General features: G+C 30.5%; 1 protein-coding gene across 1 annotated transcript; it reads left to right on the top strand.

Moving 5' to 3' along the window:
* The first annotated feature begins 13580 nt into the window (after window positions 1-13580).
* LOC121124053 (uncharacterized) lies at window positions 13581-17190 on the top strand. Its single transcript, XM_040719162.2, has 6 exons — window positions 13581-14721; window positions 14802-15493; window positions 15724-16008; window positions 16066-16710; window positions 16776-16920; window positions 16995-17190. Exons 1-6 carry the CDS (start codon window positions 14240-14242, stop codon window positions 17059-17061), a joined length of 2316 nt encoding a protein of 771 aa, XP_040575096.1. The 5' UTR covers window positions 13581-14239; the 3' UTR covers window positions 17062-17190.
* The last annotated feature ends 979 nt before the right edge of the window (window positions 17191-18169 follow it).

Genomic DNA, 18169 nt, shown 5'->3' with positions numbered 1-18169 from the left:
ATAAATCAATTATAAATAGTTTTATATAATTTTAATTAGAATATTAAAAATCAATTCCTCTTCGTTCTCAAGAGTCAATTTATTCCTGGTTGCCAAATATAAATCCATCACAGTCACTACTAAATTGACTACGATAAATATTTACAAGCAATTTTCTTGTATCTTTTTGTTTTTATGAAATATGTGCTACATAAGTCAAAAACATAAATTCAAGGTCTATTGAGTAATGAATACTAATTTGTATGAATGTAAGTGAAATTAAATTGTATTAAAGAATGTGTGATTTCTTAACATCACTTGTACATTTGAATAGGGTTATAAATCATAAGTATTTTTGATATATTAAAAAACCCTAAAATTAACTTAGTAATCCTAAAAATTTTAAAAATGTTTGACAGCAGCTTAATTTTCAGGATACATTTATCTGCAAACAGCTGTGAGATAATGCACAAAAGTTCCACTCCTTATTAAGCCAGTTTATTGGCAAGAACTACTCCCTCTCCAATATACTCTGAGTTCAACTCATATAACCAGTAATGTTAATCGCTAGCATTTTGAGCATATAAAAAGAAAAAGAAACCAAATATCAACATGACAGCCCTGACAGCTTGAAAAAAATTTAGAGGAGAGCAGCTTAGCTGGCATGACGTTTCATGGGATCAGCTACAATCGTTTGTGACAAAGGAGGAGAGGAAGAATGAACTATACATGGATCTGTTATGAATTACTCTGATATCGTTCCTCAATTCTATTCTGTGTACAACAAAGGACTTATAATCATTATAACTCCACTGGTACCCTTCGTCTTTAATAAGCCCACACAAATGTCTAATATGGTTTTGTATATATCAAGCTTGTACGTTGAAAAGGAAACATAAATAAAACAGAATGAAATTAACAGCTTAAATAAATAATGTTGTGTTGTTGAGGCTAATGTGTTAATTCAAATTATAGTAAATATTTGATAAATTAATGCTGATATCTCTGTCTTTTTTGATGACAGTTACAAAAATTTTTATGTTTGGATTGCATTTCAAAGTTTACCGTTGGATCACCCATAAATATATCATACATTTTTTATATTCCTTAAAAATATTTTAACTACTCAAACGTGATGTGTAATGAAAGAAGGCAGCATTTAATTTAGATTAGAAAACTATCGAAAGAAGGAAAATATTGTTTGACAGTTTTTATCAAGTAACATAAGCAATTATCTTATGTAAAAACAATATCTCCTATTATTGGAAATAATATCTGACTTTATGTATGAAAATGGTGAGAGTCTTAGAAATTATGTCCCTAAGACAGCTTCAAAAAATTACAACTGGACATGATAAAATGGGAAACTAGACAGTAGCTACAATTTCCATCTATCGTTATTTAAACATGTGTTTCGTCAATATAAAAAACATCATTTGACAAAAATCAAAAGAGGAGAAAATCACAATGTCCTTTCTCATTTACATTACGTATTTCATGGATATATTTGAATTAATTATAGGCTCTTTTATTCAAATTTGGGATGAGCTATGATACATAAGAACTGATATTGACCACAATATGGCCTTTAAAATTATTCTCTTGAGCTCCAGTTGCGTAGGTTCACGCCCCGGTCGTTTCTAGAAAAAGAAATATATATTATGCATATGGATTTCAATGAAGATTCCTAGATCAGATGGAGTAAATGTAATAGTATAATGTTTATACTCAATCAGTGCAACTCCATCTAACCAATTAAAGGAACATTTAAAAAAATCCAATACTATACATAACGTTGATTGTTTGAATTTCAATTAACTTTTGCTAAGCTGTGAACAATTTCCAACAATTATTGAATCCTAATTCCATAGTTGGGAAGAATTGGCCAAGTACCAACTGTCTTTGGGCTATTGTTCTGTTTCTTTCAGGAAATAATTTTGAAGTTAGCGAAACTGCAATTATCCCCACATTTCTTTCTTTGTCCATACCTTTTTTTATTTAGAATAAATTTAGAAATTGTCCTTATTCGTATATTTGTCTTTGACGCAGGTCACTTTTTGATGAAAAATCAAACTCTTATATACTCTCATTGAGCTCCAAAAACAGTTGTATGTGTTTTGGCTATAGAATTATATGAGGCCAAAAAAAATCAGCATCCCTTTTTAGCCTGATCAGGCTCAAAAGAGGCACCTCGTGGAAAGTTTTCAGACTCGTAGGCTTAACAGTGTGGGCACCAATACAGGACACACTCACTAATTCCATTTTATGTACATACACTTAGATGTGTACATGCAGGATAGATGTGATAATCCCGCCCTCGTTCCTTGTTGGACTCGGAGTAGAATTAAGGATTGAAGTCACTTCAATTCCTACCTAAATCATTGCTGTATCCGCAGTTGAATTTGTTATTCCTTTATTGCAGAGCTTCTTGCGGTTGATCTAATAAAACGTCATAACAGCTAAAGTGATCTCCTCTTATCTTCAAATCGTCAGGGTTACCAAGTTACTTTCTTTTTTACAAACCTGCTCGTTATATTTTATACAGATCTACGCATACCCTATATAAAAATGTATCTGAAATAATGTATTTCAAATTATGGTTGAAAAGGAGAATAGGTTAATTAAATTCATAGGTTTTTTTTTTCTTTTTATATAATCATATCCAACTTTTTTATACCACTTTCTTTCTCTCTCTCTTTTATGATCAGAGACAAAAAAAATACAAATATGATGTATATATGTACATACATATCTAATGAAGACCAAAAAGGTTAGAGAAAAAACAAAACTTACATGTGCTCCTTCAATTCTTCCCACTTTTTATTTTATTCTTTTGGTATCATATACAATATACATATATATGTCATCTTTGAATTTCTTTGACACTTTGAGAAGGGGTTATTTTCTTATTATTATTATTTACACACCACGAAAAGAAGGGCAAAAAGTTATTTTTTTTAAACAAAATGAAAGTATAAATGTAATATCCTTAGAAAAAGAATAGATACAGACAAAAATAATAATGCTTGGATTATTTTATGTGGGACTTCAAATTAAAAGAAGTTAGAAGAGAACTTGAAAAAATAATATTTATTTGTCAAATGTGGGTTCCAATTAGTGATTGGACGATTCCAAAAAAAAAAAAAAAAAAACCATTCCGATTCTTTAATATTTTTAATAATATTTTAAAAAAAACATTTTGCGGGGGTGTCCTCAGGATTATATCCAGGAAAAAAAAACCAATTCTCAAATTCCAATTAATTGTCCCATCACTAGTTTCAATTACACCAAGGGTGTCAAGCTCATATTGGTTTGGGGAGCCAAATACAGATTAAGCTAATCTCAAGCAGTAGGCAAGTAAAATCATTGCAAAACTATATTAAACTAAAAATAAGTCTAACTTTTCTTAATTTGTAATAGTTTCTGTTACTAATAACATAAGTAAACATAGATTTTTAATCAGAATTAAAATTTATATTTGTATTACAGATTTTTTGCAGCTGATTCAAAATATTTCTATATATTTCTAATAGGAGGTACGATTTTTAGAACGAAGCTTATTTTGTTTTTTATAAGTTTGCTTATTTATTTTTGGTGAATCTAAAAATAGGATCAAGTCTATTTATATTGAAAGAATATGTTTTTAAACAAAAAATGAATTTACAAGTCTCAAAATTTGTACTCAACTCCCTCTGTAAATTTCTAAAATACCAAAAATAATAAAAAAATTCAAATGAAATGCTGTCTCTTCCAATTGCTCTTTTTGTCCATTTAAAAGAAACATTTGACAATTTAGAAATACTTGTAAAAGCAGTTTAATATGAAAGCTATCAATGGAAATCTGTAGAGATCTAAAAGTTATAGGAATACATATGGGTATGTAATTCAGAATCACTAAATTTTGTTGTTCCCTATGTCAGTGGAACAGTCGTGCCATAATGGAACGTTACACTAGAAGTGACTGGCATCTTCTATTTACGCCCTAAGGACAAGAAGTGTCCAGTCATTCCCTTTAGTGGATCCCCCCCCCCTAAAAAATTTCATCACCTCTCCGCATTCAACTTAGTTTAACAAAGAATTTTGTAAAAAAAAAAATGGGGAAAGTCTATTCTAAAGGGTTTCGAAGGGTTAATACAGCAAAAATGAAGGAAGGAATTTTTGTTGGGCCACAAATATGAGAAGTTTTGAATGACCATGAATTTTAAAAAGGCTTACGTCCACGGGAATTGAAGGTTCCACTGGCTTTCGAATAGAATCGTGAAAATATCCTTGGAAACAACAAGTTGATTAAAATGGAGTCAAGAACTTACTTGATGCTCACAAAGTAACGTGAGTGCAGAATGTCGTTGAAAATCTTCAATCTTCCCCCATGTGTCATACGTCATATCATATCTCAAAAAATTGATAGAATTATACAAACTACTGTATTTCAAAAACTCTACATGGCACAAAAAATAATCAGATTTGAAATCAGCGAAAAAAATGAGTTTAAAAAAATGCTATTAAATTCGTGATGAGAATTTTTATTTTCATTTGTGTTATTTGTGTATTTAGTGGAAAGAAGAAAGATTATATATAAAAATCTTTATAATGGGAGTTTTCTTTTAATTTATTAAGTTATAAAAAACCTAAGATCTCAAAAAAATTATTTTCAATTTTAACAACACTTTTACTCTATTGCAACAGAGAATGTCAAGAAAAGAGTTTCAGTTGATGGTTCTGAAACCCTGCCGACCATGGTTTTTACTATCGTGCTAATTTTGGCACAATCAATTCTTTTCTCAGGAATCACATATTCAGCCACAGCTAACATGCAGTTTTTAACAAATTATTCCCCATACCATAAGACTTTGATTGCTAAAACAAGTTGGTTTCCAATAAAGTAACTGGCTTTCACCGCATTATCAGAGGCTTCTAGACTAAAAATGAAAACAGATAGCTGTTTTCTCAGACGCATCATTATTTTATTACCCTTTTGCTCTTTCAGTTGTTCCTGGAAGCTATTATATTTTCGATATTGCAGAGTTTCATAATGGCACCAAACATTGCTTTTTTTAACACAGAAATTTCTGCTGGTATATCATGCAATACGTGTTTTCTTTTTGCCTCTCTGAACATTTAAGAAAAAGTCCATTTTTTGAAATACTCCACTTTTTTCTCTTTTTTGACAAAGACAATTTGCTAATAAGATGCAAGGCTAAATGATAATTAAAAATGCAATTGCAGCCAATAGATGTTAAAAAGACTCATATGCTACCACTTACTGGTGTAAGAGTTTATCTCCTGGCCCGTAACTAGCATCAAGTGGGCAGTATTTTTGACAAATTTTGAGTTATACGGTTTCTATAAGGGTAATTTTTCTTGACTGATTTTTGGTCCAGAACAAGATTTCAAGCTGGGACAGATGTTTTTTGGTCTCACTCTAGGATCTCATTTGGTATAAGAGACCAATTTTCTTTTTCTTTTCTAGATCAAACGTTATTGATCTTTTAATTATATTAAACAAAGAACTTTTATAGATTTTAAATATCTACATAACCTTAAAAAGTAAATGATATGTTCTAGAAGAAATACTGTATATGTACATATAACATTTAAAATATATACATCCATAAACCTTTTATCAACAATATGAAATTAAAACTATATAACCAAATTATAGAACAGTTAAAAATTTAGATGTGCTTTTGATTTGACAATTATAAAGGCCCAGTGGCCATTTTTAATTTATGAAGACCGGATTAAGTGAACTTCTGTGTTATATACATTTACTGGATCACACATATGGAGCTTGGAATTACGTATTCCAGGAGAAACGATGGGATCCTCAGAGTTATCTCGTTTCAGCTTAATAAGGCGTCATTGTACAGTTTTCTGAATGTCAAAACATATATGACGTCATAAGTAATTTATGCGTACAATCAATATACACCAAATTTTAAATAAAACCGTTTTTTTGGAACCCAACTTTACCAAATTGTTCGACTGAACAGATCTAGACTTATTTTTTCCTGTGGACCGGGGTACACCAATTTTTCCTTTCACCCGATCAAGACCTTACTTTTTTATGTGACCAGTCCAACTATTTTTTTAAATGACCAAATTTAGTTTGTTCCAAGGAAAATCATAACAGTTTCAGACCAGTCGTAACATTTCCAAACCAAAACCCAACCCTAGCGAGGAAAAAATGAACCAGAGAGGTTCTACTCTTTTTGAGAGGATGACACAGAGTTCTTCTTCCATCTCTCTTGTGAATGTGATGAAAGAACACCTATCAAGGAAATTCTGGAAGGGAAAATTAGGAATAAATTTGAAATGGAGATAAAAAAGTAAGATTAGTTTATGCCTATGCAACCGACGAATCGGGGTCACCTAAATAAATCATAACTAAAATTAAGTATATATTATAATCAGCCTTCAATAAAAAGGGAGTCAGGACGCGAGGATTTCGTTAATAGGGTGCTCCTCCCGTTTTGGAGTATATACTATTATTAAGATTATTTATCAAGCGTAAGATTCCAAAAAATGGATAATCTCTCCTTCCCTTCTTCTTCGTTCTTCTCTTATACTAACAAAGTTATTGATACAATTTTATATCGAAACTAAATTTTAGTTTTGATATAGAGTTCATGTTTTACTTCAAGCCATAATCTAATATTTTTATTGATTTAAATTCACTACTATTATAATTTATTTTTAATATTTAGACATGAAATGGTTAAATTTTTAAACGGTAATAAACAATTAATTTTCAAAAACAAAACACACTGTCCTTGTCCTTTGAAAATAATTGAATCGGGCCAAGTAATATGATACACCTAATTTACTTTGACATAACGATTTTATAAGGGAAATTTTAATTTTATTCAATCACAATTTACAAAGTAATTAAAGCATGTTTACTAAACTTGTGTAAATTTTACCTGACGGGCTTTAAAAATAAAAAAACCTAAAATTAACATGATAAACCTTGAAAATTTGATGAATGTTTTGACAGAGAGCGGCTCAGCTGTCATGACATTAGATCAGTTGTAAACAGTAGTTAGAGAAAATAAATGAATACAAGTCTCACTCATTACATAGTAAGGAGTTAATGTGATGTTTTAAATTGACAGTAACTCAGCTACCAGATTATTTATAGGTGAGTACAAATTACATTTCTTACACCAAATACAAAACGACTTATAATAAAGGATATCAAGAGAGGGAAATGTCGCGTTTAGGTCATATTTTATACATCTATAATGTTGTATACTGTATTAATTTTTTTTTTTTTTTTGCAGTGGAGCTTATAAGTATATTTATAATGTGTAGGGTTCATCCTTTATCGTGAGGAAGATGTGAAAACAAATGTTTTCTCTCCCCAAAAAAAGTTTTGTTCCACGTGCTATTTTAATTTTTATTATAATTCCTTGGCTTAAAAATAAATTGAATTTAAAAATAGACGAAAAAAAACAGTATCAAAAGGATTTTCTTATAGTTTCTTCTAAAACTTTCTCCAATGTTTACTTATACCTATATACATACATAGTAATATTGATGATACATATTTAAGTTTTTTCTTCTCCTGAGATGGTATAATACCTACGTTCCTAGTTACTTCAATCTTCACTTTTAATTTAATAGATTTTGTAAGTCATTTATTTATCCAATATCCTTATTTGTTTTCTATAATAATATATAAGCGTATAAAAAAGTTTTAAAGAAAGTTGATCTCTAGTCAAATGACTTTAAAATTATTTCTTTTACACAAGAGTAGATTTGTGGTCTGTCGACTCAAAAAGAAACTAGGTCTATTTTTTCTAAAAAGGATACTAAACTATAAACACTAAATATAAGTCGACCTTAATAGGCTTTGATTATCGCCGCTATTGGAAAAGAAGTAATATGTTTTTCTATTATACAGGTAAATTTTTCATTTAAATTAGGATTGAATTTATCAACACTCAAACCCATAAATAAATGTATTATATAAAAATGTAATTTATTATTTTTAAGGCTGGCAAGCATATTTTCGATTATTAGTCTTTTTTAAATTTTAAAATGCTATTATAATTAAAATGTTTTATTTGAAACCATAAAGATTTATTTCACTCTTATTGAGACTATAATAAACATAGAAAGAGATAACTTCCTGAACTGAGTCAAATTAATGAGAATTTTAGCATATCAATGAAACCCCACAAAAAATTATTTCTTTAACAACAGGGGAAATATAGAAGGACCAGGAGAAAAAAAACCCAAAGAAACTAAACTAGTCTAATCAAAAATTAATTAACAAGCTCCCATCTTTCGCTTGCAAAGTAGAGTAAAGGAAGGCTAGTAAAAAAAATGAATTGAATTTGAGTATAATAAGAAGAACAAGTTTTCACTAGCTCACCCTTTACTTAGAGGAAATAGATCCGAAGAGCTCGAATACTTCTTATAAACTTGGTATTAAGAATATATTTTGGAATTAATACCCCTCCTATCATTATTATCAATATCGGAGAAAATTCTTAGAAATTTTGATATTTGTGATGCAATCAGAAAAAAGAGATAATGGAAAAATAAATGTTCCTCAATTTTTTCAAACAGAAAATGCTTAAGACAAGGAGTACTCAAACTTGTATTAATGAATGCATTCATTTTAAGGCAATCTTGTACATTTTGAGCATTTTATAACAAAAATTAACATGGTAACCTAGACAATTTGAGAAATGATTTGGAGGAGATCAGCTACAATCAGCTTTGGCAAGAGAGGGGAGAAGGAAATAAACAACTAAATTTACTAAAATTATTTATATAAATTTTTCACATTTAAAATCACACAACTTCTCTATTATAACCATTACTTACTGTCTTGATTTCATAAGATATATTATTTTATCGTCAATTAGTTAAAAATAGATAATTTGCATAGAAAGTGGTTATTCTTCCCAGAGGTAAAATATGCGTTTACCTTTGGGGGTTCCTTCTTGCCACATTGGTGAATTATCTAGTCGAAAGCTCAAAGATAATGAAATAAAATCTTCCAATATCAAAGATGGAAATTCTTCAAAAAATGGAAATCAGCTATTCCAGTACAATAATAAATACCTAGTAAAAAATATAATATATTTATTTCAGTATTATCTGATGATTGCTTATATATAGGTACGTGGGTGGGGTATTCTAACATTCTGATCTTTTACTAAGATGAAAATAATTTTAATCAAGATCAAAAGGTCAACAGATAAAATAACCGCTGATTGTGCCAAGACGCAAAGGAGGTGCACATCATCACGAAGACAAAGTTTCCTGCCCAGATGATTGTTCATGGGTGGTCAGTAATGAAGGCGACGTAAGGTACAATTCAAGCAGTTATCCTCTATATTTATGTGTACCGGGATGATAAGGCATCCTTGATAATGAATTCTTCAAAAATGAACCACAAATATATATTCTCATCCGAGAAATCCAATCAGAAACACTACTTTAAACACTTTTAATCAATTAGATAAAGGAGATCAAATTCATTTTACAAACGATCATACATTAATTACCTAATGTAGAGTCATTTATAAATGAAAACAAGTTCATCAAGAGATACTCTTCTCCAATACAAGAGAAATATGATGAACTACGAAGGAACATAGAATTATATTACTATAAAATGGATATTCCATCAAAAAATGTATTCCTAGGATGAGGTTTAATAAGAGGTCCTTCCTCCATACTCACTAATAAAGACAAGACGATATGCAATTAGAAGTTAGATCTGAATTGGATAGAAGGAACTCCCGTACAAAAAAAATTAACTCTTCATTCGAATGAATTTAATCAAACATGATGCTTGTTTTTTTGGCACTATTTCAATTTTCAATTCTGAGAAAAAAATCCAGCAACATCTTTCATCAGGCGATTCATAATGATATTATTATTTAGATTACAAAAGAGGGTTTGCAATGAAGGAAGGAGGACATCCCTAAATCTGCGTTCATTACTCATCACTTTTTAACTCGGCTAATTCTTCTCTTCTATAATTGAAGATTTTCTTAATATTTATTTTCAAGGCTCTACTGAGGAAGTTGTGTGGCTATTGTTAATGTTAAGTAATCTATGCATTAAACATAAAATATACTTTAATATCGCCTACGCCACATTTTCATCTATAGTAATTTTGCCAAGCTTGTCTGAGGAGGCCTCATTATTGAGTGGGCGTGGAATATCTTATGGGTAGAGTTGATATGTTTATAATGAAAAAACTGTCTGTTTAATTTAGAAAAATAAAAACGGTTGTTGCATGTGCTCTTTCTTGTTCATTATTTTATAGGTCTTGGTAGTAGTGTTAACTTCATCCTCTGAAGTGAGAATTATTGTCTATCTTTGATGTAAATTGTTTTAAAAGTGCGTAATAAGATTAATGTACATGAATCAAAAATATAATTACAATATTTTCCATGCTATTTTAAATGTTAGAGATCCTCCTTTTTATAGTAGCAATTAATTTTATACCCCTAATATCCTATAACTGGCAACTGGTTTCATTAAGGGTCTTAATTCAGTAATACCATATGTCTCACTCCCAGCTTATTATTCCTTATTATTTCATGACTACCCTTTTTTCTTCATCTCCTAGCCATATAATTTATCAGATCGAACCAATAATATAAAATCATAAAAAGGCGTCGAATATGTCATGCAGTAAAATCTCATCGAGGCAAAACTACCAGCGGTGATAATGTTCACCTCAAAATTACCAGTTACGACTAAATTGATATTCAAAGGTTTTACATATTTTTAAGCAAGGCACAACTACTAAAATATTGATTAAAAATAAGTAGTAGTCTTTTCAATATGGAATATCGTTGGAATAACATTAATCTTTAAATGAATATTTAAATTTCAACTCTGAAATAATTATTCATAGATACAAAAATATTAATAAGAAATTCTAATTGACCATACGATGAATGCAAGTAATAAAGGAATTGAAAAACTTAATGTTTGAGTTTAACGAATAACTCCAAGCAATACGGATTTCACGCACAAGCTTCTTATAAAATTGGACTATTGAAAGTTATATGAATGATCATTATCTATGAGCTTCAAATAGTGAAGTTATTTATAATTTTATTTGTGTTAAAATGCATAAACTTTCTGAATAAAAATAGGAGAAAAAAGTGAAAACAAGGTTCAATACATACATCCATGAAGCATTTATAAATAGTGTTGTGTCGACTTGAACAATTATCGACTCGAATTGAGTTAATGATTTTTCGAAAGGTATGTAAGTTTTCAAATTTGAAAGAAAAAAAACCTTTTTGACCATAAATGTTATTGAGTCCGCCTGATTTTTATCACTCATCAAATATTTTGAGTTTGCAAAAATAGGGTGAGGAGGCGCCACATAGATTTTAACACGTGACTAGAGTTGTATAATATTAGATATAACGTTGGAAAATACGTTTTGTACTTGCAATCTAACTGGATTATTTATTTTCTATAGCTGTTATCATTATTATTTAATTCTTGAGAAGGGAACATCTAGGTATAAAGTTATCACAGGTTCTACTGAATGATGGATGAGTAACACAAAGGGTTTACTCAGAATTATAAGTGTATGAACTTGTTGCACTGAGAGTAGATTTGAGGATAGGCAGAGATTTAAAAAGTATGAAATTCGGTTCTCTTTTTTGTAATGGCTACCCGAAAAGAAGTTTTTTCTTAGTCAAGTTCTTATCATTATTCTTACAGAGAGAACCAAAAGGATAAAATAATAACAAATTGTGAAAGAAGAAGTGTAAGTCTAATGATTTGTTAGTGAGTTATAATATTAAGTCTTTGTTTAGCTCGGAGTAGGATTGAGAATCGTCATCGGATTCATTCCTGCCTATATCATTGCTAGATACGGTAGGTGTTGCATGGCTTTATTCTACTAACAGCTTATCTAATGAAACGTCCAAACAATCAAGCTTCTCTTCTCCCAAACATTCTTCAATTTGTCCGTCGTACCAGGTGTATTTTTGGTTGCTTATCTTTATTTATTTTTTAAATTCGCGGTATTTCATATTATTTGAATCTCCGAGGATCGATTCCAGTCTTTACAATAACATACTAGGGTTTTGCAACGAACTGTACGATATCATAGTTACTAAAAAATATAAACTCATGAGTGTTTATAAAGTACAAAAAAAATCGTCATCGAATTTATCGACTCAAGTCGATCCTTAGCTCAATTCAACACAACACTATTTATAAATATATATATTTTTTTTATACGGAACCCCCTGAAATAAATAAGAAACAATATCTTCTTTTGGCGTGCACTTATTTTGACTCAAGTGCAAAATAATTTTCTTATACGAATAAAGTAAATGCAGTGAATTGAAACCTTAACAGCTCATATCTTACCTATTTCAAAAAATAAATGTTATTTTCTTTTTTTTCAATATTTATTTTTAAAGATAGTTGAACCATTTAGGAATTATCAATCCAACAACATGGAATATATGATAATACTTTTAATTAAATTAAATTTTATAATAAAGATCTTATAACCTGTACAATGTATGATATATAAACTTTAACCTTGAAGATTAAATGGAGTTAAGTCACAATTCAATTCAATTGTTAGAAAAAATAAAATAATCTAGAAAATTAAAAGAACTTCTTGAAAATTTTCCTAATTTCATTTGTATGAAGTTGGTTGTTCGCTTAATATTTGGTTATTACTACATGATTTTTGAAACCAAGTTAGTGAGATATGTTATCGCTCATTAGTAGAAATTGGCTTGGATACATATTGTGTAATATTGTATTATTTTTTTTTGTTTTTGTTCTTTTTGAGTAAAAAAAGTTAAACCTCTTGAAAAAACAAAGATGAGGACACCATTTTTTTTTTTTTAAGAATTTTTTTTTTTTTTTTTAAAAAAAAAGGTCACCAAATTACACAGCAGAACAAAAAAATTATGTTTGAAATTATGAAAAAAGAGTATTTGTAGATAATTGTTTACAAACCGAAGTTATAAAAAGTGTCATGTCGGTCCTTACTTAGGACTAAAAATTGCAGTCCCGTACAGTTCAGTCTCGCCTATTCGTCTTAAGACTAATAGTTTTTTTGTTTTCTTTTTCAAATAGTAAATTTTTTTCAAAATAATTTAAAAATCTTCAGTTATTCACAAAAAATGAGATTTTTTAGAAAAAAATAAAAACTATATATATTTTGAAAAAAAAAAAAAATCAAACATCCATATTAAATTCGATGAAAATTAAATTTTTGGAAAAAAGTTTCAAATATTAAATTTTTCGAAAAAAAAACAACTCAAATTTTAACTTTTTCGAAAAAAAAAGATTCAAATATTAAATTTTCTTGTACAAAGTAGAAAATCTTCTTCTTTTTTTTAGGGGGGGGGGGATAAACCCTCTATAGCCCACTCCCTGGGGACAATCTTGCACTATCACTACAGATTTGAGGAGTTATTATTTCATTAAAGTTGGTCTGTTTGTGGACGCCTAAAATCTCTGGGTATTACCCCTAGTATTTAATTTGTTTGAAATTATAATTTTTAAATGATTATTTTCTCTAAAAAGAAATTTAATTACTTTTTTAAATGGATAAGATATGAGCTGTTCGATGAGTTTGAACTTACTATTACATTTAATATTTAAATATAAGAGAATGCTTTTGCACTCCTGTCAAGCACAAAAAAAGAGCTTCTTGCAACTTGAATTCTGTGGTCCGCCTTATTTTACATTTTGTAAAATTAAGGGAGGGGGGAGGAATAAAACAAGAATAATGAATATGTGTACCATGTGTTCAGTGCCTCCTATCATGTTTGGAATTCCGAGTTGCAATTCCCTTGCTATATGTTAAAATATGTTTATCAAATTTAATAATAGTAATACAGTTTCTTTTTCTTTATGTCTAATGAGAATATTCGTTATAAATATATATGTATCCTAATATTTGTAAATTGATATACACTATGTATGTATGTTATTTACTCACTATTTCTAGATACAAAATCAGAAGAGCAAAGTGGGGTAAAGGTCATGAAATAAAGGGAATATTTTTTTATTATTTTCGTTTTATGTAACAACCCCCACTAAAGAAAAAAAAAATACTCAGAAATATATCTATATCAATTTGAGTGTTATTCACAGATAGAAGGAGTTTGATAGTTCGAATGAATTACTAGTGAATGTGAAGGAAAGGAACCATCACAGACTTTCCCTCATAGTGTTAAGTGTGTGTTGTGATATAGTACGTAGGAACACTAATTAACAACCATTAAACATGATACTTTGTCTCCTTTTATTTTACCTAACACTCTTAGAGACATCAAAAGGAGTTCAACAAGAGCCACCTGTTGATTATATTAATTTAGAGGACTTCACAGACTTACAAGAGTCTAGGGACAATGACTACTCCAGCATAGATTCAGACATTTCAGCAACGACCACTTCCACAACAACAACCACTGATGCTTTACCAGAAGGGATAGATAAGCTAGCCTTTACTCCTCTCATCATTGATGAAGATGCACTTATGAGAGTGGTGGATCATGGACCAGAGCTCTACCAGCAAGGGAAGTTACCGCGACCTCGCTTTGTTATGTTGGGACAACAGGGGGTTGGAAAGTCTTCGCTTGCAAATACAATTTTGGGGTATGATAATTTACAATCCCTCATCAATAGAAAAGTGCGAAAGACTCTACCATTCAAAATCGGTCATGGACTACGCTCAAAAACTAAAATGACAACGTTTGTGACGGATAGGTAAGAAGAAAATCCCAAGAGCCACGAATCCCTAGAATATTCAGACTTAAACAAACTAATTCAATCTTATTGCATTATAGATGGCTCGGATCTGGTCCGAATGTAACTGTGGTCGACACTCCTGGATTCAAGGATACAGAAGATGCAGAGTTCATTGATGAGATTATGAACGTTCTTGGAGATGAAGTGAAAGAAGTGGACTCCTTTCTCATTGTGTATAAGTACAAAGATAGATTCACTCGTCCTTTTAAACGAACTCTTACCATGATTACGAAGATGTTTGGTAATTTCTGGACAAATGTCGTTTTGGTTGTGAACTTCTGGTCATTTAAGAAGATTCATGTTGAGGAGCGGGAGGCCCGAGGTGTCACGAAGAGATCCTATGGAAAGCAGTTACGAGAAGTCTTTCAAAATAAATTCGATTTAGATTTTGAGCTTCCCGTTGTTTTCATCGATACACACTACAACAAGACAAATTCCGAGGAAATCCAGGCATTTGAAAATGAGTTGACTAAATTATGGACGGTTTCATTGAATCAGAGACCATTTGAGTGTCTTACACGTCAGCAAGTCCAACAAAACTTGAAAAAGGAAAAAAAAGATTTGGCGACGATGAGACGAAAGTGTAAGGCAACACGAAAGGAGAATGTAGATATGAAAGCCTCTCTTGCTACTCAACTAAAGCAAATAAAGGCTCAAACCTTTGTCATGAACAATCTAAGAAATGGAATCGATTACTTAAAGGAACATTGTAGTAGAGACAAAATGGATGGTAATCAATTTAATCATGTCTATAAATCTCATATTTATAAATCACTTTTCCCTTCTTCTTCTTCATATAACGTAACTTTTATCATTTGATCTTTGACCGCATTTCTTTTACATAAAAAAATTAAATTAATTTAAGAGGGAAAATAGATTTGTTTCAGCTTCTTTTTTTTTGTCTTACATTGCATTTTTATTTTAATATATAAAATTAATTTAAGATCAATTAAATTATAGATGTGATTTTGGGATGTCAGTGGTCAGAATGGACGGATTGGAGTACATGTTCAAAGACTTGCGGAGGAGGCAATGTGAAGCGATACCGAACTAAACTTCCCGGTCTTGGAACATGTGAAGGGCCAGAGTTTGAGGGTAAAGTATGCGAAAATGAAGTATGTCCTTTAGAAAACGATAAAGACTCACTTGTTGTCATCATTGGAGGAGAGACAATCGAGTCTAGGGATAATGTTCATTCCACATCTGTGGAAATCTTGGGAATAAATGGACTTTGTAACGAATCAAGTAAGACAAGTGCCCATAAAATATCCCTGTTCCTTAAATTAACTCTTTTTTTATTAGGCATTCCGGATTTACCCGAAGGAAGAGGTAAGCTGTGTGCTGCATACGACCCATCTGGTGCTATCATTGTTTGCGGCGGAGGGGAACGATTCTGGCGTCCCAATGCAAATTGTTGGCAATTAGTTGCTGGAGATACAGCAGAATGGTCGGAAATTCCTCAAATGTATCCCGTTCATGGAGCATCTGTTGCTTTTTTCCAAGGAAAATTTTGGGTATTTGGTGGTTCAACTGGAGACGACAATCATGATCAAACTATAACCGACAAAGTTCAAGCATATAATCCCAGAGAACAAGAGTGGAGCGTCGAGACTCCATTGACCAGTCAGAGACATAAAGCCTGTACAGTGGCAATTGATAATCACATTGTTATTACGGGAGGAACTATGTTAGGTCTAAGTAAAACCAAGCCTGCTTGGGTGGCTGAATTAGGAACCAGAACAGCAGAGAAATTTGATGGGAAATCCTGGTCTCCCCTTCCGTCACTTAATAGAGCAAAGGTTGAACATGGATGTGCTGTGGTCACAATTGAAGGAGCTCGTGGGGTGATTGTTGTTGGAGGAGCGAGTGGGAATGACATTGTGGAGTTCTTGGATTGGGATGAGCAGAGTGTATGGAAAACGCTTGGAAAATTAAACCGTGGAAGAGGTGAGTTATCCATAATAAAGAATATATCTTTGAAATTATAATATAAATTAATTGGCATTATGTAGGAATGATGCCTGGAGTGGGGTTTGTAGGAGGGGTTTTAACAGTCATTGGAGGATATTCTTGGCCTGGTGGTGTAAGACTAATTGAGACCTGGGATGATGACAATGAAGAATGGGTTAAGTCAAACTTGACAATTCGATTGCCCAGGTACACAATTTATAATATTTATTCAACTTTTAGAAAATGATATCATTTAACGAACGTTTAATTTTCTTTTTCAGATATAATCACGCCACAGTAACAGTTCCAGGAGAAATTTTCCCACAGTGTACATCCTCTATCGTGTAACTTATAACAATAGTATTCTGAATGTTTTTTTTTTTTTTTTTTTTTTTCACACTGAAACATATAATTTCGTCATGAAATATTCAACTTATTTAATACTGAACACATAAATACAAACCTATATAATTAAAATTATTTCCTTTTATATAACCATTGATATAAAAACATTGCCAAGATAAAATACTCTAATTAACTTAATTATATATAAGTGCATTTGAATAAGAAAAGATCCAGAGTCAAAAGTATAATCGATAAAATGGTTTTTTCAATGGGTTCATTAATAAGATTTAATGGCATTATTAATGTAGATTGACAGAAATTAGGGATGATAAGTGATATTTAGAGAGTAGGATGATGTTTATTCATTTTCTGTTCGCAAATAGAACTGAACTGCAGGTTTATATATTTAATAAGATGAAGTCAAGATTTAATTTCAATATATATTATGTTTTTCTACTTGTACAATTTGCGTATACAAGTTGCAAATTGTACATATATCCAAGGAATACTATAACTACTGGAAAAGAAAAAAAATATTGAGCTCACACAGGAAGGCTGGCTCTCTCTTTTCCTGTAACTACAAAAATCAAGAATGACGAATATGATTTATCAATATAGATTGATAAATTTATCCAACTTTTAACAATGTATGGTGATCTTAATTAACTTATCCTAAGTTATATTTATCCTTTTAACTTAGTCATTTCATTTTATAGCGAGAATAATTAAAAATCAAATTATATTACTTTCAATATTCATTTGACATATTTTTTTTACATTAGTTTAAAAATAGTAAAAAAATTAATCATCTGTTTGGTCGAATGAGGTTTGGCAATGTTTATGATGTTGTACTGATGATGGCAAATATTTTATCTTCAGAAAGCAATGCAAAATTGTTCATCAAGGCGTTGGAAAGTTCATCGACAATTTTCAGAATATAGATAGAGAAACAGTAACCCGATAAGTTCTTGATAGTATTTTCGTGGATATTGGATAATATACAGTGTAATACTCAAATACTGTTACCCATCAGAAAAATATCATAATATATGTTTAACTAGTAGTCTTTGGATATTTGTTAATTACAAAGTTTTTCATTCACTGAATTCCT

The sequence above is a fragment of the Lepeophtheirus salmonis genome, chromosome 9 (genome assembly GCF_016086655.4).
Source record: "Lepeophtheirus salmonis chromosome 9, UVic_Lsal_1.4, whole genome shotgun sequence".
NCBI lineage: Eukaryota > Metazoa > Arthropoda > Copepoda > Siphonostomatoida > Caligidae > Lepeophtheirus > Lepeophtheirus salmonis.
The sequence above is the reverse complement of the archived record's forward strand: the minus strand, read 5'-3'. Positions and strand labels throughout refer to the sequence as shown.

Coding starts and splice junctions, on each gene's coding strand:
- LOC121124053 (XM_040719162.2), top strand. CDS start 14,240: ATGATACTTTGTCTCCTTTTATTTTACCTAACACTCTTAGAGACATCA. Junction 15,494..15,723: donor TAGTAGAGACAAAATGGATG/GTAATCAATTTA, acceptor ATTAAATTATAG/ATGTGATTTTGGGATGTCAG. Junction 16,921..16,994: donor TTGACAATTCGATTGCCCAG/GTACACAATTTA, acceptor TTTCTTTTTCAG/ATATAATCACGCCACAGTAA.